Source organism: Eulemur rufifrons, chromosome 15, assembly GCF_041146395.1.
Source record: "Eulemur rufifrons isolate Redbay chromosome 15, OSU_ERuf_1, whole genome shotgun sequence".
Classification (NCBI taxonomy): domain Eukaryota; kingdom Metazoa; phylum Chordata; class Mammalia; order Primates; family Lemuridae; genus Eulemur; species Eulemur rufifrons.
Window position 1 is genome coordinate 56,793,198 of NC_090997.1, and position 23,648 is coordinate 56,816,845.

Here is a 23,648-nt window from a genome sequence, read left to right on the forward strand (position 1 = left end):
TAGCCCTGATGATGCCTTGCTGGAAACTTGAAAAAATCACCTGCTCTGAGAACATGCAACCCCAAGGCACACAGCTCTGTCAGAAGAGCAGGGTTGGGACTGTGGCCCCTACTTGCTACTCTGCCTTGAAATTTTGTAATTTAAAAACATATACCCTTAGATAGCAGAGTCCTGTAGCAGAAGAGTGCTGGGCCCATAAAAACCATACACCCTTGCAAGGCAATTCTTACTACTGGCTAATACCCTGTCACTTCATACATTGATTTTACCTGCCTGGCCTCTGAAGCCTTTTATTATTGACCCTGAATTAGAATTAGACTCTGTCTTTATGACACCTTGTAATCATATTCAAATAAAAAGAAATTTAATTGGCCAGTAGATAATTTAGTTTGAAAGAATACCAAGTCAAATCTTTTTTTCGCCTACTGAATTATTTGAGTTTTTTCTTTATTGACACAAACATCAGTGATAATGGTAGGAGGAAAATTAACTCAATTTCAGCAAATATGGTACGAGTTTTTTTTTTTTTTTTAGGCATCACTTAAAAGGACATTAATATTGAATCTCTTGTCTAGTTAAATGGATTCTTAAAAAATATACTAGAGTGTGCACTTATATACAGTATAACTAGTAGAATGACATATCTATTCTTCTTATGCACAACAGAAATTACTAATATTTCTATGATTATACTTCTTTAAATAAAAAGAAATAAATGTCTTAAGAGGTTACTGGAAAAGCCATGCAAATGAAAAAGCGGTCAAAAGAGTGGATATGGTGTAATATACAGAAAATAAAAAGATCTTAAAGTTTATATAAACAAGGTTATGCTGATGAGACCCTTGTTTACGTGTTTAGGTAGAACAGAGTAAATAGTACCTGCTAAATCAATGTCATTTTAAAAATAATTTAATTTACATACAAAGGTTTATTTTAAAGGTAAATTAATAATTTTCCTTTCCTTTGAGAAAAAATAAATTGGATAATTGGCTAGGGGAGTATGGAAGACAAATTTCATTATTGTTGACTCCCAGGTTTGAGAAGGTGAGAAAAAAAGAACTACTGATTCCACATCTCCTTTTTCCTCTGTTGTCCTTTAAGGGTGACCATTGTTATATAACAGTGCAATGATGTAGGTGCCAATAAACCACCCAATCTATGCATTTTGTGGTATCCTGTGCTTATAAATGTCTTTCAGAGGTTTGTCTGCATCATCTCATAGGCTGTGTTCAGTGGGCATAAAGTGCTAAACACTGAGAGTACATGACCTAACCTATCAGAAAGTATTAGTTAAATTAAAATTCATATTAAACGGAATACAGGAGGAAGTATTGGAATGGATTATCTAGATGAGACTGTGCTGTCATCTCCTTTCTTTGGAGTATTTCAAACAGTGCAAAGGTGTGTTTTTAAATGCCCCAAAGATAACTTGGGTATGGTTTTAGCCTACTGGGGGTTATGCAGAATACTAGTCAATGCCTCCCTTAAGCCTTTTACCTGTTAATTTATCCTGGATCCACAGGTTTTGCTCTTTCTTTAGCTTTGTTCGTATAATAATGGCATGTTATCTTTATAATGAGAGGATGAGATAGATCCATTACTGAAAAAGATATGCCCTATTAATGAGTTTCTAGCCAGCTATCAAGGTATCATCAAATGTGGTTTATCTTGGTGAATGAAAGCTTGAATGGAAAATTAAGCTCCCGCACTGACTGTAGAAATGCAGTGGATCATTCTGTTCTTTAATGTTACACTTCACTGGACACACTTCACAGAGCAGTGAATCATGCTTAAAACAAGCCGCCTTTACTTTAACGACAGATAATGCAGCAGAGGTGAATAATAAGTGTTAGCAGTCTTAACTTTCTCTTGCAGTACTTTCTCCCAGGTGCCTGATGGACAATTTACAAAGTACATATGCTATTTTATAGATTGGAACTTGGGATCCAGCCAGTGGCCTGAACATGACAGAAAGTCAAAAGGGAAAACCAGCAAACATCACAGATTCCTTATCCAATCGTTCTTTGATTGTTACCACCATTTTGGTAAGTATTTGTTTTTCCATTAATTTTAGATAAATGTAGATAAACATGGAAGTTGAAAGAAAAGGACATTATAATTGGAACAGTAATGAACAGAATGTAATGTATTTTACAGTTACTTAGCAATTACTGTATAACAGATGAGTCAATGTTAATTCAGTCACAGTTTTGTTAGTCTTTAATGATGTAAATTATATTAATGTTTGGGCTATTTATGTTGATTAATAATACGGCTTCATGTATTACTGGAAATCTTTTCATTCCTACAAAATTAGTTACTATTGAAGAATTGTCAATGTCATGGACATGCAGCTATATAAATATAGTTAGGAAAGGAGCCAAACATGAACTTTGATTCTGCTTTCATTTCCTGAAAATATGTTCAGTGCAGGGTTCGGGGGGGGGACATGACATTTATTTTTCAGAATTTTTTCCATCATAATTATATTTTAACCTTGCTTTCAATTTCATTGCTTTCATCTTGGAAAATCACTCTTACTTTACTAATCTCCCTAATAAAATCAAATGGCAAATGCTTTTTTAAGCCAGAAATATTTTCACCATCAACAGAATTAAATTAATACTTGGGAGCTAGATATTTTTACCCCTCTTGTAATTATATGTTTTAATTAGATTACACAGTAATGTTCACTTATGCTTACAATGCCATTTGCAAAAGGGAGTTTTAATTTTAGGATAAACAAAAAGCTCTTATATTATTTAGTCAGTACTTTCTACCTACGGAAATAGTCTTATCAATGCCTGTTCTTATGAATCCTCAGGTAGTCAGTAAGAATGTGAGATTAATGTCCAGATCAAGTGACCACAAACATTTAGCATTTATATAATTTCTAAATTTGATCAACATTGGCAAATCAAGACAAGAGAAATTTATATTTTTGTCCTGTTAGTAACAACAAGGAATGTCAGATCTGTAGGCATGTCAAAATGAAATAGCTTGGGTTAAAGGCTTTACATGAGGAAACCAAGCTGATAATCATGAAATGACAGTGAAGGAAGTCATGAGATTTTTTAATTACTCCCTTGCTAAGAACCCCAGTGAATACTTGCTCCCTATGTATCATATCCAAACTTTCAAGTCCTTCTTTAACTTAATTGTATATCTCCCTTTCTTTTCAAAGATAACTCCCATACCCACCAACCCAGCCCTGTTCTTCAGTCAAAATGTTCTCACAGGGCACTAAGACATTCTATTCCTGCTCCATCTGCCACTATGTCCTGAATCTCATTATTTTCTGCTGGGACTATTGCAGTAATCACATAACTATCCCTTCTGCCTGTAGCCAGCCTTTCCCCTTTGAAATGCACCCCAGTCCCTACTATAAAAATCTAATTCTGGTCCAGGCAGATGGTAATTGCTTGAACCAAGATGACAACAACTGTAATAATAAAAATCTAATTCTGTCATTTCTCTGCTTTCCTGTTATACAAATCTTTATAAAATCCATATTGGCCATTAAACAGCCCCCAGATTTTAATATTGATGTTCGAGTTCTTCCACAGTCTTATTGTCTCCCACCTTTCTATCTTCATTTCCCATTATTCCCTTTCAGAAATCCTGTGTTTTTATTGAATTGGAATAACCAGTGAGCTCACTACTATAACTGTATAAGATCTATTTCCTTTCTCTGCAATATGTTTCTTTCAGTTTCTGAGATATTATAGTACCCATCAGTTCTACATATGATTTAGAATATTATGTTATTCTTTACTTCATGTGTGCATTATTTTTCCAGACATCACTCAGCATTCCTTGGAGGAATACAATTTGACCATTTCTCCTGTTTTTAACACCATATGTGCCTCTACAATGCTCACAGAGTAGAGTGCTGTGCGAGTAACATCTGTAACCTTCAGTAATCTGGGCCCTACGTTCCTTTCTATGTTCTCCCTGATCCAGCCAAACTCCCAGATACATCACTTATCTTATGGCTCCAAATCTTTGCTCAATTCTTTACGTTTCCCTGTGAAAATTCTATTCATCTTTCTAGACCCATATCAAATGCTACTCACTCCATGAAATACTCTGATTTCTGTATTTAGTTGTGTGTGTGTTGGCAGGGGGTGCGGAGTGGGTGTCCACTTTAAGTATCATAATACTACATCATGGCACTTGCCATGCATTGTTTCTTTTTTTAATTTGAAAAAATTTGTGCATGTCTGTGTCTCCATTTGACATGAAGCTGCACAAGGCCAATAATGAAATTTAATACTTCTTTGATTTCTCAGTGTCAGAGAAAAGTGCCCTGGGCATAGCAAGGACTCAATAAATATTTGTCAAATTAAATTAAATAAATGGTATTTAATTAAGTGGGAAATTAGAGGAAGTACAGAACTTTCAAATGACTACATTTAAATATTTTTCACGTGCTCAGGTTATTACAATCGTCTAGTGTAAACAAAGAAGGTGATTAAGATTACCCATATAATTTCTCAATCTTGCTTAATTATACAATGTTATTTTATAAGAGGAATTTAGATATTTTTCTCTATCATAAATAATTTTGCACCTATCTATAAACAACTGATATTTAGTTTTAGCTTCATATCAGAGCCAGCCATAAAGCATTAATAAATATACTGCTACTCTAAACATACTCCATACCATTTAAAGCAGTATTTCTGGGCTTTGGGTCTTGGACATCTTCGTTTTTTAAAGTTCTGCAGGTAATTTGGATCTATAGCCATGATTGAGAACCACTCTTCAGATCATCACTTCACGTAACTAAGATGTAAGATCAACTATGGTCCATGCACTAAACTTACATTTTAATAAATAGGTCATTTATATTTTAGAGTATGCCAACCGACCAGTTTTAAAAGATTCTATTATTTCCTAAAAGGATAACATAAGCCACTTCATTTTTATACATCTTAGTCAAAAAAAATAAAATTTGTTTCTGAATGCTCTGATCACAAAGTATCTTTAATCAAGAGAACAGTTTGAAGAGATGATATACTTTATTTATGTAAGTCTTACGCTTGTTGTAATTTACTGATGTTTCATTTATATTTCATGGAAAGGTTATGTTCTTTTGATTAATGTTATGGTTATTTTGTCCTTTTCTCTCTTGGAAAATCTCAGAGGAAATTCTGGCTATGTTATGAATAATGACATTTCTTCTAAAGTCTCTATCATGTAAAGGAGGCACAAAGAGAAGTTCACTGATACTTCTTGTTCAACATTTTTATTATGTATCCTAAAAGAAAAAATGGTGAGGTATTCTGGAATTCAGCATTGTCTAAGAGCTAATCATAATCAGCTCTATCTCTCATGAATTTTAATCATTCATTCATTTAATTTTATTCATTCATTCTTTTATTTGATAAACATCTACTGAATGATGACAATATACCAGGCATTTTACTAAAAGCTATATTTGATGAACAACATACATACCTTCTCTATCTTTATAAAACTTAGAAAATGGCAAGCATTCATAAAGAGAACTACACACACACACACATACACGCACAATTGGTGATTAAGATATAAGAGAAAAGTAAATGGTGTGATGCCTTATTTTACTCAGGGTGCTCCTGAGTTTCACCGGGGGTCAAAAATTGAAGGACATGTCAGGGCTCACAACAGAAGAATAGGCAGCTGAGACCCAAAGTTTGAGGAAAACTTAGCAAAGTGAAGAAGAGGGCAAGGAATATTCTAGACAGAGAGAACGGCATACACAAGGAGTAAAGCAGTAAAGTTCTTGGAAAATTTGCAATATGGAAAAAGGGCCGTGATGACTGGGGCTAGTGCATTGATCAGTTTCTCAGCTTCATCCAACTTGAATGCATGACTATGGTCCATTACAAAAAATAATAGGAGACATTTATTGCAAACCTATTATGTGCCAGACATAGTTCAAAGCCCTACCCACTTATTCATTTAATTGTCATAATAACCTTTTGAAGTAGATACCACTATTCATGCCATTTTACAAGTTGGAAAGCTGATGTCTTGATTGCCTAAGTAACTCAATCATGGTCACACGCGCTAGAAAGTAGAGTAGGAGGGTTTCAACCAATCTGTTTAGTCAACTTGAGCAACTGATACTGTCAAATGAAAGTTCTAGTGGTCTACTGTGGAAAAACCTAACAACTATAATTTGTGACCCAAATAGCATCTTGATTGAGAATTGTTTACCTAAAATAGTGTTTCCCATCCAGAAGTCCCACATGTGCTAGAATACTGTGATGCCCTTATGGATCTGTCCCCAAACATCTAAACATTCCCTTCTACAGAGACCAGTATTTAGGCTACTCTTGCTGGGATGTGTTGGGCCTCTAGTTTCTGTCATCTCCAAATTTAGCACTCAGCTTTCTTTCAGCCTCTTTAAGCTATAATTTCAGATTCACCCGGGTAATCAAAATAGCATTGAAACTTATCTCATTTTTTCTCTTCTTAAGAATTGGGATTGTTTACAAATGTTTTCTACTCCACTTCAACATCATGACCTAGATCTAATACACCGTGTAGGTACAGTACCAAGTTATATCATATCCTGGAGTAAATTCATTTAAGGAAGTACTAAACATTTATTTTATATGTTTAACTTATTTTTAGTTTTAAATTAAGATTTATGATATCATAAGTTTGGAGGTTTATGGCTCTTCATCTACAGGTCTACATCTAAAGTTCAGGTCTACTCTTGCCCCCTTTTTAATATTGTTGGTGATTCTCCATGTTGCCTCGCTTGTTTTTTAATTTCAAGTGCAATTGTTGCTAAAATTCCCTTGCTTCTTGTGTTTATCATTATTAATGGAACTAAAAATATGAACTTTAGAATGTTTTCATTTATGATGATTTCATTTATCACATAGAGATTGTTAAAATGTAAATTCCTAATTGCCCAAAATGCTAACAACAATACAAATTCTGAGCAAGCTAGAAAGATTTTAAAGAATAACATGTGCTATAGCTTCAGTTTCTAATCTGGTCCTGTTGCCATTACTGCTATGGATCCATTAGCTAGGGGGAGTACCCAGTGATCGAATATTTATTTAAATTCATATACAGAATGCCTGTTTTCCCTCTGAGTTCTTGCTTTTCAGTAGATTTTTTTCACTCCTGTCTAAATATGTTGAGTGCTTCCCACTGTGCTGCTCTTGTATAATAATTGATTTTTGCCCATCAAAAGATTGCCAGCATTTAAATGTCACTATACATGTTCTTTCTTTTGTTGACTAGTAGCACGTTAGCGTGCAAATCACTATGTATTTGGTTACTTTTTCAGAAAAGCATTTACTCTCAAGGAGGTTTTTTCTCCCCAGTTGCTCAATGAATTTAACAAATGTACTTGCACCTACAACTTAGTCTTATTTTTTACTTTCTCAGCCCTCTGTGGAAGGTTGTGAATTACAGTATCCAGCTTACTTGCTTAAGCTTTTAAAGCTTTTTTTGTCACAGTCCACAGATAAAGAAGGCTTATCTGTAAGCAAACTTCCAAGGACAATGGAAAAGTTCACAGCACGAAAGAGAGAAGTTACCAGATCATCCCCTAAATGGTTCTGCAGCTTCTTCCATAATATCAGCAATAGCAGTTTTCTAGGGCTTGAAATCTGCCACAGCAATAAGTTTTCCCTCTGGTTCTTCTCTTTCCATTGTCATAGGACTGTCAAGCATGTAGTTCTTAGAGAATTGCATAGCATTCGGGCTTAGAAACCCAGACACTGCGCTTCACTAAGAAAAAATATTTTCATTCTTAGCCACCTCTATACCATTCCTAAGCTGTTTCAAACATGTATTGTGGACATAATAAGATCAAATAATTTAAGGAAGATAGTGTAGATATACACTTATAAGTACTACTTAAATGTTAACATGTGAGATGGGAGTGACTGATTCAAATTTAAAACCTCCTTTGACCTCATTCCTGCAACTAGCTTGCTCAAAGACAACCAAACATTTTATCACCATATTTTTTCTTCTGTTTCAGAGATTGTGCCAGCTCTACATTTCTTCCCTTTATTCTTGTTCTGATAGCTTAATGTATTTTATTTCAAATGTATTTTATTTCTCATGTTCTTATAGACTTCTAGATTAGCTAGACAAATATAAAACTATTGGTGGTGGTAGATAAATAAGGAAAGAGTAAAGAAAGAAAGCTGTGAGTTTTGATATGAAATGATGTATAATTTAAAAAATCTTAGGGTCTCAATTTTTAAAGCCTTGTAAGTGACTAGAACCTCATTTTCTAGACACACACACATATACACACGCTTGCTTCCTTTGTCCTTCATTAAATTTACTTTAAAATTACTACCATAATGAAGATAAATATTTTCATTTTGCTGTTATATTTTTATTCCCAACATTATTGTCAATACTATAATTTTGCTGTAGGCTATTTTATTATAAATAATATATAGAGAAATCTGAATTTTTGTTCACCTTAACTACTAGCAAATTATATAGAAATTTAATCTTTTTGCTTTAACATTCTTGTTTTTAACAATGTTATCACAATAGGACCATACACAATTACACAATCTGAATTTTTGCTATGATCTTGAACTGAGATTCAGATATAAATTTGCAACTGCTTATTGGACATATATCCACCTGAATGGCCAGTATCAAACTCAATGTGCATCAAACCTCCTTCAATTCAGGCCAAACCATACCTGTTTCTCCTATGTCTTCAATCTCTGTTTATGGTTCCAGTACCTTTCTATTCATCCAGTCCAGAGGTTTGTTTTGTTAGACACCTCAGTTTCTTCAAAGCCTGTATTCACAATTCATTCACCTAAAAGAAAGAAAGGATGGGTTATTCTAAGAAAGTTCAACAAAGAAGTGAGTCAAGAACATTTTTAACAAATAAGATATGGTTTGTTTAAGGGTGCTACTGAATAGGAGATTATTCATAGAGTCTATTTTGAGAATCAGTGTACCTATAGAGAAGTGGTAAGAGATGGCAAAATTGACAAATCAGGCATGAGGTTTCTTGGGGATGGATTAGATAGGGCAAAACTGTTGAGAAATGTAAATGAGGACTTAAACATTAAAAGCTTAAAGGCAAGGGTGTTAGCATTGCCACAGTGTGTGTGAGGGATGTTAAGAAAGGTAATAATGTACTCTATTTAGTCGTGTATGAATGGAGATATTGGCAATAACTTTTGTGCAGTCAAATCTTGATTATTCATTGCTCTTCTACTATCATTTTCCTTGTTTGATAAGAAACAAGACGCTGCTATTACAGATAAACCAAGTAAGTTTCATGCCCAGCATCATTTTCCTTAAAAAGCACACTACTTATAACATAAAATGCAGAAAAATTAGGAATTAGCCAAGAACCCAGAGCATCATTTTAAAGTATCCATTTGCACAGTAGTAATAGTAATATATAAAAGCCATGCAATTTGTGAAATGAATATAAGAAAAAAATCTTGATTATTCATGTACAAGGATAATAAATTAGATTCAGAGATGAAATGCTGTTTGGAGATTAGCTAATAGGTGCAGTCTCTTTTCCCATCAACCCTATTACTGGAACCGCAGAGAAATGGCATATTTGATTGATTTGAGCTTTAGCTTTTTTTTTCTTTCTTACCATCTTTCACTTATGGATTAAGCTAATGAAAAATTTAATGGCAAAAGTACTAATATCAGTAAAAAGATAGTAACAACCAAGATCTTCCGTCTAAACTGAGAATTCAGTCAAGTGGAAGAGTTTAATAGCATACTGGTTTTTACAAAAATATCACTTTTTTTTTCTGTACACAAGTATGAATGATAATCACTGTGCCAAATCCTCCTTTAAACCATTATTTCTCTGACACCGGTAAGGTAAGTTCCTCTCCTGAAATGTTGGTGAACGGTACAACTAGTAAAACTCTAGCCCCTTATTTCTTGAAAGTTGAGTTCAAGTGTATTATGCAATGAATATTTCTGTGGATTCACTATAATTTCAGTTAATTAAATATTACTTTACAGGGAGACAGTTCTTCCCAACCTCCAAATCCTAGCAGATTTTTCTGTAGTTATAGATAGAATGATTATCATTTCTTAGAATGATAATTATAGCCAACAAAGACTTATTTTTTTGTACATTATGAAATTCTCTGAAGTTATTCTTCTGAAATAAGGTAAACACAGTTTGTAGCTGCTAAGAATATGATTATGACTGTATAGCTTATTAAAGGACTTTGTGTGTCTGAAAATCATTCCTAAAAAAGAATGCTTTTGCTTGATAGGCTTAAAAAAGAAAAGAAAAGAAATTTCCTAGGCTGCCTCAGAATGTTCTTGAATTTTGTTAAAAAACATAAAAGGTAAAAAATAAACATGGTTTATTAAAAACTTAAGATAAAATGTTGCTCTATAGGCATGCTGTATTATTTTGTTGTTGCTTTATAATATAAGCTCCAAGTTATGATAGTTATACATTTACTATCCTAAAAGTTCATGTGAAAGTGTCTTTTAATAGTGCCTTGAGATATCAAAATAGAGTATGTTTTCCAGGCAAGAGAACAATACATGAGCCCATGTGGAGACTCGCTTCATCAGTAGTTTTTGATCCTCTCAAGCCAGTCATCTTTAGTATTGCCTTTTCTTGGAAACCTTAAGTTGTTCTGATGGTAGCTGTAGGCTTCTTCACTTGTTCCTCCTGGTATTCTCCCTTCCAATTGTGATAACCTGTAGTGCGCCATGGGCTTCTGACAGGAACGCTAATTAGGGATGGCAGAATTCAGACTTTAAAAGCCACAGTGAATAGAAAGAAATTGAAAGACTGGGACTCAGATAATGACAAGACTGTTCTTAGCTTTATGGTATTTATTGGAATGGCAGAGGCTGAAAAAAGAAATGAAATAATACTGTCTTGTCAATAGAGTAATAACAATACCTGTTATTTATGCTTATCTTTTAACTATTGCTCTTTTTTGGTCATTTCTTGTGGCTGTGAATTGGAAATGTTGTTGTCATGTCCAATTCAGTTCTCATGTATTTTTCCTGCAGTATTTAGGGTAGTATGAATCATGGAAATGCAATGAAAATACTAGTAAAGCTTATTGTCAACTAATTTCTTTAAATATATGATCACTGTCCATTTTTGAGATCAAAGTTTTGCTACACACATTTATGAAACTTCCTTAATTTAGCTTAGACAAAAATAACTGAGGACTATTTTAGAATGGTGAAAATGTAGCTTAGACCAGTGGCACTATTTACTGAAAGAAGTGAAATTACAAGATTGGAATAGTCTATTGACCCTAGATAGTATAAGAAGTTATAAAACCAAATGGTCATTGATCTTTACAAATGTTAATAATACTAGATTCTCATTAAATCTCATCAGGCTTAAAAATACCATCTTCAATTAATGCAAACAAATGCCTTAGAAAGGAATAATTTATATATGATGCAACCATCTTCACTTCTGCATTTCTTTTGAAAGAATTTCTAAGAGATGATCAACTAAAGTAGCACTTAAATATATTTTATTTTCTAATATTGACAAAATGATAATCCTTTAAAAATCATTTTCCAATTATGAGACTCACAACTTTAGTCATGATCATTAACCAAACTAAGAATAAAGCCCATCATACTTATGTCTCATCATCATAGTAAATCTTTTCATGAAATTTTCTTAAATAACATACTTTGAAAGCAATTAAGGATGAACATGAGAAAATCGCAAATTTTCTGAAAAAACAAATGCAAATTGCTTAAAAGTTAGGACATGAGAATATTAGCCTTTATTCTGCTTGGAGGTGTTTGACCGCAGCTTGGCTCCTGGCTTGGCAGATGGCTTGGCGTCCCTATGCTAGCTGTTAAATAGAAGACATTGCTGGACAGTTACTTTAGAAGAGAAGTTCAGGTGGTTAGATCAAAAGAAAAACAGAGTTGAAGAAGCAAAACATAAAATTTCTCTTCATTAAGAGCCTGCTTTTTGTTTTAATGTACACTCTATTTTTCATCTTTGATTCACTCTTTCAAGACTAGTGCTCCTTTTCATAAATTCTGATATTGGTTTTAGAATTCAAATAACTTAAAATTATCTGCAAATCTATAATTAAAGTACTCTCTAGATATCTAGAATGGGAGCCGCCCTCATTAATACTGTGAAAGATTTGCTTCCTCTTAATGTTTCAATAAAATTCTCAGGAAGATTCAGAAAAAAACTATATAAAAACAATTTAAAAATAATGATATTATAAACTAAAGTTAAAAAGAGACCATATACCACAATTTCAGTAGAACACACACCAAATAGAGTTTATGGGAACAAACTGCTGTGATTGTATGTTTTTATGGCATAAATATAGGAAATACTTCACTTTTGAATGCTTTCCTTATGTTGAGTCACTTTATGGAAATATTCCTATATTTAAGGGATCTATAATTAATTATTTATTAATTACATATAGCCATATTTTCATTACTAACTTTTAATTGCTCTTATTTGTTTTATTTTTATTTGTATTTGGTGAGGACTTTATTCTCTGAGCCTGTTTTTCTTGTTTTAATAGTATTTTTTCTTGTTATTAACTATAATAGATTTATGCTCAAGAAGACCTTCTATTTTTAGTTTTCCAATAAATTATTTTTCAAGAATGGACACTAAATACTAATAAAAACTTTGATCATCTATAGAGATTGTCATTAATATTCTAGTTGTACTTATTGCTGTGATTAATGTACTAATTAACTTCTGATTAGTAAAAATATTCTTATTCCAAGCATAAGCTATTATTGGTTATGGTTGAAAAATAGTTTAATGGTCTGCTATAATTTGTTTGCTATATTATGTTTAAGTATCTTCAATAGTGACTGCTCCATGGTTACAGTATTTAACCATTTTGCTAGTTTTTTATATCAGAGTTTTGCTAACTTCCTTTAGAAAAAGGGAAGTGATTTCAAAGCATTTGTTATAGTCTAAAGAAGGCTATGTATCATAAGGTTATTTGTTTTATATTAGTTTGAATATAAAAGCAACATAGTATTTAGTTTTTTCTGAAAAAAATTATTTAATAACCTTTATCATTTCTTTTATGGTTATTGACCTATTCATTTTATTAAATCTTTTAAAGCCAATTTTATGTTGTGCATTTATCTATACAAAGATTTAAATTTATTGACATGAATTTTCACATAATGTCACCATATAAATTTTATAATCTGTATTTATTGAGTCCCTTTCTCATATAAAATCCTTTGGTACTTTAAAAAAATTTTCTCTTTTTTCTTAATTTGGGTCATTAAAAGATCTTATTTTATTATTGTTACTTTTACTAAAAGACATGTTTGCAATTTAGCCATTTTCTTTTTTCCTGCTTTAAATTTCTTTTTCTTTTTTTTTTTGGTACTTTCTTATTTTTCTTCTGCTTTTATGGGGGTTTTAGTTGTCTATTTTCTAGCCTCTTATGATTTAAGTACTCCATTTATATATTTTGCTTTTCATTATTTAATGATAAATTCATATAAAGTGCATTTTTCTCTGACAGATGCTTTGAAGACTTTTTTAAAAAATAAAAAGCAGTATAACTAATGGCTAGAAGAGTGTTTTGGAATCAAGCAGAAGGCTTATCTCTGAAACCAAACTAGATTTTGCAGTTCAGATAATGGTTATTTAATAATTAATTTATGCAATATACTTTCTGAAAATTCTTTTTAACATCTACACATTTCTTTATATTAAGAGAAATTTATACTTAACTTTGTTTTACTGAATTTAGTGTTCCTGGTCTTTTTAAATGTCAACTTCCACATACTTGGGCCCTTTACTTGACTGGTGCCAATAACTACTTTGTTATGAAGTGTGTATTTTTTGCTAATTTCCATTCCATTCATAAATTTCATGGTGCAGTAACTAAAATATAAGGGTTTTTCAACTTTTTTTTATTGAAAACACATTTGATGTATTTTCATTGGTATGATTTTTGTTTTATTCTGGTTAGGCATTTTTATTTTCTCCTATTTAAAGCTTACAAGACTATTTCCCACTTTATCTTTGTGATTTATTTTTATATGTTTATTTTTTGTCATGATGGGTCTAGATTGGGGTTATTTTTAAATTTATTTGCCAGTTTTCTATAAAAATGTCATGAATTCATCCTCCAATACTAAGCTTAGCCGTGTGTGGTGGCTCTTGGGAGATCTGGGAGTTGAGGCGGGAGGATCACTTGAGGTCAGGAATTAAGGTTGTTGTGAGCTGGGCCAATGCCATGGCACTCTAGCCTGGGCAACAGAGTAAGACTCTGTCTCAAAAACAAACAAACAAACAAACAAACAACTCTTACCGAGCTTAAAAAAGTCTTCTTAATATAAGAAGAGGCACAGATTAGCTAGAAATTCCTGTTATGTCTTTGGAAGCATACCCTGAAACCATGTTCTCCTGCTGCAACTTGGCCTTGTTTTCTTCTAGCCTCTTACACAGTTGTCATCTGGGACTTTTTTCACCATAGTGCTGGGAATTGTCTTTCCGTATCTCCTATGCTAGAGCCACATTTTCTGGATCCTGTGCTTTCATTTTTCCTGAATTATTTTCTCATTTTATTAAAATGCAGGATGTAATAGCATCCTGAGAAAGTTTAAACCTTATATATCTAAAATCATTGCTTCCCGTGTATAGAATTCCAGGTTGAATTCTTTAGGAGGCCTTGTTCCATAGTCTTCTATGTTGCAGTTGTTCAGAGGTCATTCTGATTCCTAATCTTCTGTATATGGACTGTATTTTTCCTTCATAAGAACGATTTCCAGATTGTCTTTTTATTTTGGAAGCTAGGGAACTTCACCAATGATATGCCCTGGTGTGTAATATTTAAAACAATTTCATTATAATTAACATTCTCTAGGGTCTAGATTTGTGTTGTCAAATATGGTAGCTAATAGCTACACATGACTATTGAACACTTGAAATTTGGCTAGACCGAATGGAGATGACTATTAGTGAAAAATAAACACTGGCTTTCAAATACTTGATATAAAAAAGAATGTAAAATATTTCAATTTTATATTGATTACGCATTAAAATGATAATATTTTGGATATGTAAGGTGAAATAAAATATACTGTTAAGATTAACTTCATCTGACACTAACTTTTTTTTTTTTTATATGGTTACTAGAAAAATTTAAATTATATGCATGGCTCCTATTTGTGGCTTTCTGCATTGTATTTCTATTCAACAGCACTGATCCACAATCTTGGTGGGCACATTTAATCCAGAAACTTATGTACTTCAATTCTGAGATATTTTCTTAATAGTATTTAATGTAATAATTTCCTTTTCATCATTTTTTTTCATTGTCTCTCTCACTGGATGTATTTCAACGGATGTTAAACTTCTTAGCACCATGTAAACATTAGATGGTTGTTTTGTTTGAAACATTGATGCCCAGGTCCTATACCTGGACATTCTAATTGATGAAACCCCAGCATTAGTGTTGTTTGAAATCTCCCTAGATGATTCTAATGATTCTCTAACTTTCAGTTATGTAATGAATAAATTCTGGAGACCTAATGTTTAGCATAGTGACTATAATTAATAATAATATATTGTATACTTGAAATTTGCTGAGAGAGTAGATCTCAAGTATTTTCACTACACACACTAAAAAGGTGATGTGAGGTGATGGATATGTTAATTAGCTTGATTGTACTAATCATTTTATAATGTATACATATATCAAAACATTACCTTGTACACCTTAAATATACACAATTTTTATTTGTCAATTATACCTGAATGAAGCTGAAAAAAAAAAAGAATGGAAAACAGTCTGGGAAACTAACTTTTAGCTGATGCCAACTTTAATCTAGATTTTAGCATAGTATTTAATGTCTCTAAATCCACTTGGACTCAATTTCTCCCTCAGTTTTCTGCCAGGGTCAGGGCAGGGGAGAATGGGTAGTTCTCTAGAAATGGGTAGAAGAGAATCTACCTAGTTTATTAGTTGGTACAGATTATGGACCTCTGAGCAAGGATATTTTTTGGGAAAAAGAATGAAATATTTTTTCAGCTGTCTCCAGGGAACCAAGGATTCTTAGTTTCCTGTGGCCTTATATTTTAGTGTCAATATTTTCAAAGTGATAGGTCAATTTCCGCATGAGGTTGAAGATATGTTACCCCTAAAATATGGCACTTGGTACAGAGAAAACCCAGGAAGATCACTTTTTGATCTTCTCCTGCCATTCTCCCCCAAAGCAGGTCTTAAGACTCTAATTCAAGAGGGACCCTCACTATACCCAGAGGAAATCTCTGAAATCACAAGGACACAGAGAAGAATTTGAACAAACAGGCCTTGCTAATTTCCCCTCAGTTTATTACTATTAGATCATACCCTTTTGTTCTCCAATTAGAGTTTTCCACTCTGTCCATCTAAGCTTAACAATGTACAAGTTTACCTCTTTGTCTGGGTCTTAATTTCTGAAGGCTACCATCTGTGTCACCTAAAACTTAACATTAAATAAATTTGTATGTTTTCCTCTTGTTAGTCTGTCTTTTGTTATAGGTACCTCAGTCAAGAATCTAGTGATGGGTAAAAAAAGAAATCTTTCCTCCTCTACATTCTCTTATCAACTGCCTTATAATTCTGTATATTTTTAAGAAGTAAAAAAAAAAGTCATGATTCCAGCCATGTGAGTGAGCCAGCTTGACACCCTGCCCTGCCATTGGCAACACAATTGCAGTGGTGAGATGGTGGCACTGCCCACATCTCTGTAAGAAGACATGCTGAATTTTAGATCTACAGTTTTCCATCCAAGAGTCCACTTTTTTTAAAATAGGGTTCATCAACAATAACCAGCCCTCTCTTTTCACTCTGCTAATACAACGTATTTCTTAAGAATAGCTGAGAATGTGCTTTTTTTTAAATTTCAGCATATTATAGGGGTACAAAAGTTTAGGTTATATATATTGCCTTTGCCCCACCTGAGTCAGAGCTTCAAGTGTGTCCACACCCCAGACAGTGTGCACCGCACCCATTAGGTATGAATATACCCATCCCCGCCTGCTCCTCCCACCTGCCCGACATCCAATGAATGTTATTATTATATGTGCACTTAAGTGTTGATCAGTTAATACAAATTTGATGATGCCCATCGATACATAAGTGGATTAATAAAATGTGGTATATGTATACCATGGCATTCTACTTGGCCACAAAAAACAATGGTGATCTAGCACCTCTTGTATTATCCAGGATAGAGCTGGAGCCCATTCTACTAAGTGAAGCATCACAAGAATGGAAAAACAAGCACTATGTGTACTCACCATCAAATTGGTAATGAGGCTCTTTTTGATGCCATGTTCATGTCCCTGCTCCAATGTTTTTACAACATTGCCTATAGCTACCTATTATCTTCCACACATGAGTTTCTGTACATTTCTGAATTCCACAGCTATAACTTTTAGCAATACTCTTGTTACTCTTACTTTCACTGTTCTGAGTTTTTTATTTTAGCTTCAAAACTACTTTGGTTGAGAGCTAGGAGAAGCAATGCTAGTGCCTGCTTTCCACCAATGATTGAGCTATATTTGGTTTAGGAATAGGAGTCTTTCAGTGAAAAAGGAATGAATATAAGATATTTCAGACAGTGGAGAAAGCATGCTTGAGGGCACAGACATGTGAAAGAGTTTTGAGTATATGAATGACTTTAAATAGTCTACTACTAATGTAGCACAGAGCATGTGGGAGAGCGGTGACAGATGTGGGCAAGCAGGAAGGCAACAGCAAAGCAGGAGGCCTTTGTAGGTCTCATGAAGGAATTTTGTTTTTGTGAATTTATAATGAGAACAATTTGAAGGATTTTAAGTACGTGAACCACATGATCAAGTTGGGATTTTTAAAGATTCTTTTTGGCATTGGAGATGGAATTGTAGTTCCTAAGACAGGCTTTGGTGAGAACAGCCAAGAAAGTATCACGAGAGTAAAAGTTGATGAGGTCTGAACTATGGAAGTATCTGAAGGAATATGGCGGAGGGAATCAGATTTGCAAAATATATGGCAGGAGCATGAGGGATACATAGTTTGCAAATTGAACTTTAAGAAGAGTTCAGGGGTTAGGAAAATTTTGTTTTTCTGGTAGAGATGGCTGGAAATAGAGTTGAGGTAGAAAAGCAGAAATGGAGTAATACAAGATAAATTTAATTTTGAACATATTGCATTTAAATTTCTTGTGGTGTATTTATCTAGTTTACAATTAGATATGTAATTCCAGAGCTCAGGAGAATGAGCTGGGCTGGAGATGACATTTGGAGTTATCAAAAAAGGTGGTGGTTGACCATGATGAATATCGATGTGATTGTTCACTCAGAGAGCAAATGTATGTTTTTAGTGTGTTTACACCATTGCTCATTACTTTCCTTTACTGACACTACTTTTGTTGATTCTGTCCTAAAATTTAGTGTATTCTGTTTGGCTTAACAAGCAATTATACATTTAAGGCTTTCCAGGACAATAAAAAGAGTTTGGGATAAAAAAATAATAATGTTGTTTGAATCAGGTTCACAGGTCCTTAAGCATTTTGGGAAGTGGTGGTTGTAAGCTGACAACCATGAGACATTCAAGAGCAGTAAGTTCTGAATCATGTCAGATACCTGCAGCCTAACTTCATTTCCTGATAGATATCTGATTCTCAGGTCCTGATCTCTGTGCCTTCAACTACAACTTGATTACTTGTCATTGATTTCTAATTACTTCTCTTCATTAGAGATTTATTGGGTATTCCTAATGACAGACTATATCCTGACTCCAATTAACCTCACCACAGTGACTCAAAAAGAAGTTACAGACCTCTTTCCCTGGCAGAAAACACAAGTATTTTGCTTTACTGGCATCACTAGCACCCAAGTTTTAGTTCTGTGTAGTAACTGATAAAAAAGCAAACAAAACAAACAAAAAGCATGGGTTTCTTATCACTACTTTCAGTAAATCCAAAAAACAAACAAAATGTTTTTTACCACTTTGTCTGAAAACTAATAAGAAAGCCATGCCTTTGCCACATACTTGTTTGGAAACATTTCATATTGTATCGAGAATATTTTATGCTACATTCAAATGTAATTAGAGCCAGAGTCCATAAAATATTTATTTTCATGTATGTGACAGCTTTATGCTCTTAAAAACATCAAAATTTGTATTTGCTCTTTTGAACTTTTAAATTTTCAGTTGTTGGCAAGAACAATACTCTTAGACCTTGTTCAAAAACAAAACATTACCTTCAAAATGCAGCGTGCACTTTCTATGACCTGTAGTAATAGGATTCCATGTTTACTATTTGGTTATACCAGGATTTCAGAGTGTGCTCTATGGTTTTGATTGGTGTGTCATACAGGCATGCCCTAAAACTAAATAGATTTTAGAAAATACTGTGTTAAGCAAAGTTCATTAAGGTTCTTTATCATAGAATATTTAATAAGTTAATGTGTATGTTAACCCTCAAAGGGTTTTTTCAGGTATGTAGAATTTCCAAATACTTTTAATTGTAGAATGTTTTCTTAAAAATAAAACCTATGGTATAATGTACCAGAAGACTACATGATGGAAAACAGTAGGTTAGACTATAATGACTTTGAAGCTGAAATTAATATTTATGATGAAATTTACTTAATATGTGCAAATCCATGAACTTCCTACCCTACCAATAATTAGCAGAAGAGCAGACCATTTCTACAATTAGTTGACACTTGGTGTCTGAATTTAATATCTAACTGAAAAAGGACTTTCAGTAAGGTTTGAAAGTTGGAGGGACAAATGGACGTGAAAATCTAGGTTTGAATCCTGAGCCTGCCACTTAGTAGTTGATTTACCTTAAGTAAGTCGCCATAACTTTAAAATTGGGATGATAATAATGCATAACTTGAAGTTTGTTTCTACTAGAGATAAAAATTTGCAAACTATGTAACTTAGTTCTTGGCACAAAATTATCAGTAAGTGATCATTTTTAATGAGCACAATGTCATCTAAAAATTAAAGCATAATAAATGGTGCTGTTATTTACTATTTTCCTCTAGGACTTTCTAATGTGTTTGTTAATATCTTCCTCTTATGAACCATCAATCCTCTTCTTCAGGCAGAGTACCAATGAACTTCTCTATACCCTTTCTCAATTCATTTCTCTTGCTTGAAAACTCTTACTTTTCTCCATTTATCTAATTCACACTCATTCTACAATCCCTTTTTCTGATGTCTTTTATTCTAAGATGATTTATCTAACTACCTTAGGACATTTTTACTTTCCTTTCTCTGGCATCTAATAGCTTTTTTATCTATACAGTTTATTCCTCAGGCACTTACATGAAAAACTTCTATTATTAGTTTACATTTTTCTGTACAAGTTCTCTATTCTCAGCTAGATTAAAAGGTGTTTGAGAGAAGCAACTCTGACCTAAAGCAGAGTATTTTCTTTTAAATGACAAGTACTCAATAAGCATTTTTTGATTTTATTGATTACAAAGGGCAGCAGCTGAAAGATAAACACAATTCATCAAGGAAAAAAGAACTTTCCGCAGATACATGCAGCTACTGATTATTGATGAATAATCCTCATTGCACAAGATCTTTTTCGTATGACTGTTTTACATGCATATTCAGGAACATCGAAGCAGTCATCAGTGTTTGATTAACTTTTGAGTGGGATGGGAATAAGAAGCCAGTTAGAATTCAGTTCATTGTTATAAACCATTTTTCTATCAATATGTTTCCACCCTTTTTGGAGAAACATAAATAGAACTAGAGCATGGCCAACACTGGATCCTCCAAACTCAAATTGTTACACTGAATTAAAAGAAACAAAATTCTAATGATTAAAATCTCTACTTTCCAAATCATTTGGCAAAGCATGTATTCCTTTTTTTGGTTTGCTCTATCTTTCTCTCATACATTCAAATTTATCCAATCTTTAAATAGTGAGAAAATACCTAAAGGGAGAATATTGAAGAAAAAATGTTCAACCTCATTTCTCACACCAAAATTGGTTTTAGGAAGATGCTTAAAAATAATCTTAGGAAAGGGAATGCCATTCTAAGCAAGATATGAATTCAGAGTGATAATCAGCAGTAATTATATCTAGATAGTGTTTCAGAATTTATAGGAATAAAGTTTGTTTCCTAACTTAGGTCCCCATGTCCTTGCATCCCCCTTTCTTGTTCCACACTCTTTTTTTCTACTTAAGTCACACAGAGCTATTTATACTTTCTAGTATCTACATGAATCATTTTCTTTCTCCAAAATATTTCCATCTACTCCACTTCTCTGTTTAACTCATAAATTCTCTTTGTTGACTGCATATTTGACCAGCTACATAATTTCCATTCCCAGTACAAAATGAAAATGAGGGATCTCTTGTTTAAAAATTATTACAAATTTCAAAAGGGCACCACCAGAGCCCAAGACCCGAGTGCAGGACCCTTTGAATTGTTGGGCCCCATAGAACTCCACAGGTCACAGACCCATGCAGCTGGCACAACTGCACGTTATCATCACCTAGGTCCTAAGAGGTGTTTTTTTTGTTTTTGTTTTTGTGGGGTTTTTTTTATTTTTAATAATGATGCTAAAATAACCCCCATATGTACTAGCTCAGAATCTCTGTGAGTAGAGCCTATGCCTCAGTTTTGTAATTTTAATTATAAAAATAATTAAATTTATTTTAATTTTAATGTACAGCTAGGGCTGAGAACCAAATTCAAAGGCTGTTTCCTTGTGACTTTGTGTTGTACTTACCAATTTACTTTTCTGTCTCTCTCACTAGACAATTGTGCTCCTTAAGAGTAGATATGTGTCTCATTTGTCTTTTCATCTTCATAGAACAGTGCCTGGAATATTTTGGATATATATTAAATTTTTTTAACGAATGAATGATTAACTAGATAGATACTAATATGACCTTATTGTTCATTTTACAGGGAATAATCAAGGAGAAAAGAAAGTAAAGGCAGACTTATTGGATGATAATTTGAAATTGAAAAGAGAAAGCATGCTCTTAGAAACAAATAGAATAAAATAAAATATGAGGTTTGAGAAATTATATGTAAAGTTATTAATTTTCTTATTGAAGGTGATTGAGACACACAATAATCACCATAGTTCTTTTCTTAAAGGAACAATTATTAAACTTTCATTGTTGCAAAAAAGCAAGAATAAGGCAAAGAGATGGAAGAGCATTTAGACAGAATTAAAGAAAAATAATCATTCCCTGCATACATATCTCACAGCTGAATAATAGGAGAGTAAATCTGTGGTGTAAGACTTTTTCTAGAACTATAGAGCTTGTGAATGGAACCAGAATTGGAAATAATGAACCATTATTAGCATTGGTTTTGTTTTATAAAATTAATAGAATGAATATAATTGTCTATAGGCACTAGCAAAATACAATCCTAAGCATTTGCTAGTTTTAAATAGTTGGGCCTGGATTTTACCATAGCATACAACAGTTTCCATTGTATTACTCTGCTAGATGTTTATACTCAATCTAAAAGTATTATGTATCTAAATAACTCATAGTTATATTTTATATGTAGTATACCATAGCAGCTTGGGGACACACAACCTGTTTAATTTTTTTCTTCTTGGTACAGTGTTTGGCAAGCTAAGGCCAGAGAGCTGGCTGTATATTTTTGTTTTGTTTTTCTGTTTATTGAGGCATAATGTAAAACTCAATTTTAACCAGTTTAAAGTATACAATTCAGTTGCTTTTAGTACATTCACAATGTTCTGCAAAGACCACCACTGTCTAGTTCCAGATCATTTTCATTATCCCAAAAGGAAAGCTGTATCCATTAAGAATTAGGGAATTCACTGTATTCCCTTTTTACCCCCAGACCTGGCAAGCACTTATCTTCTCTCTGTCTCTATGATTTGCCTATGGTGGATATTTCTGGATAATAGAACCACATAACATGTGGCCTTCTGTGTCTGGTTTCTTTTACTTAGCATATTTTCAAGGTTCACCTATGCTGTAGCATGTATCAGTGCTTCATTCTTTTTTATGACTAAATGATACTCCATTTTACATATATATATCAATTTGTTTATCTATTAATCCAGTGATGGGCATTTAGGTTGTTTCCCAAATTTGGCTATTGTAAAAAGTTCTGCTGTGCACATTTGTTCAGAAGTTTTTGTTTAAACACCAGTTTTTAATCCTCTTGGGTATATACCTACGAACATAATTGCTAAGTCATATGGTAATTCTATGTTTAACTTTTTTAGGAGCTGCCCAATTATTTTCCATAGCAGCTACACAATTTTACATTCCCACTAGGAATGAACGAAGGTTCCATTTTCTCTACATCCTTGCCAACACTTATTTTTATTTTTTAAAATTATAACCATACTAGTAGATGTAAAGTTGTATCCCATTGTGGTTTAGATTTACATTTTTCCTAATGACTAATGATGTTGAACATCTTCTTATGGGCTTGTTGTCATTTGCATATCTTATCTGGAGAAATCTATTAAAGTCCTTTGCCCATTTTAAACCTGTATTGTTTGTCTTTTATTGTTAAGTTGTAAGAGTTCTTTATATAGTCTAGGTAGTATAATGTTATCAGATATATCATTCACAGTATTTTCTCCCATTCTTTGGATTGTCTTTGCATTTTCTTGATAGTTTATTTCATACAAAAACATTTTCACTTA

The 23,648-nt window shown here is 33.0% G+C and overlaps 1 protein-coding gene across 5 annotated transcripts in view; it reads left to right on the plus strand.

Moving 5' to 3' along the window:
• GRIK2 (glutamate ionotropic receptor kainate type subunit 2) overlaps positions 1-23,648 on the plus strand; it is a 611,565-nt gene that overhangs the window by 393,685 nt on the left and 194,232 nt on the right. For all 5 annotated transcript variants that reach the window (XM_069487353.1, XM_069487357.1, XM_069487354.1 and 2 more), the window contains exon 9: positions 1,932-2,045. In XM_069487353.1, the coding sequence (XP_069343454.1) occupies positions 1,932-2,045 (114 nt within the window). The remainder of the gene's footprint in view (positions 1-1,931; positions 2,046-23,648) is intronic.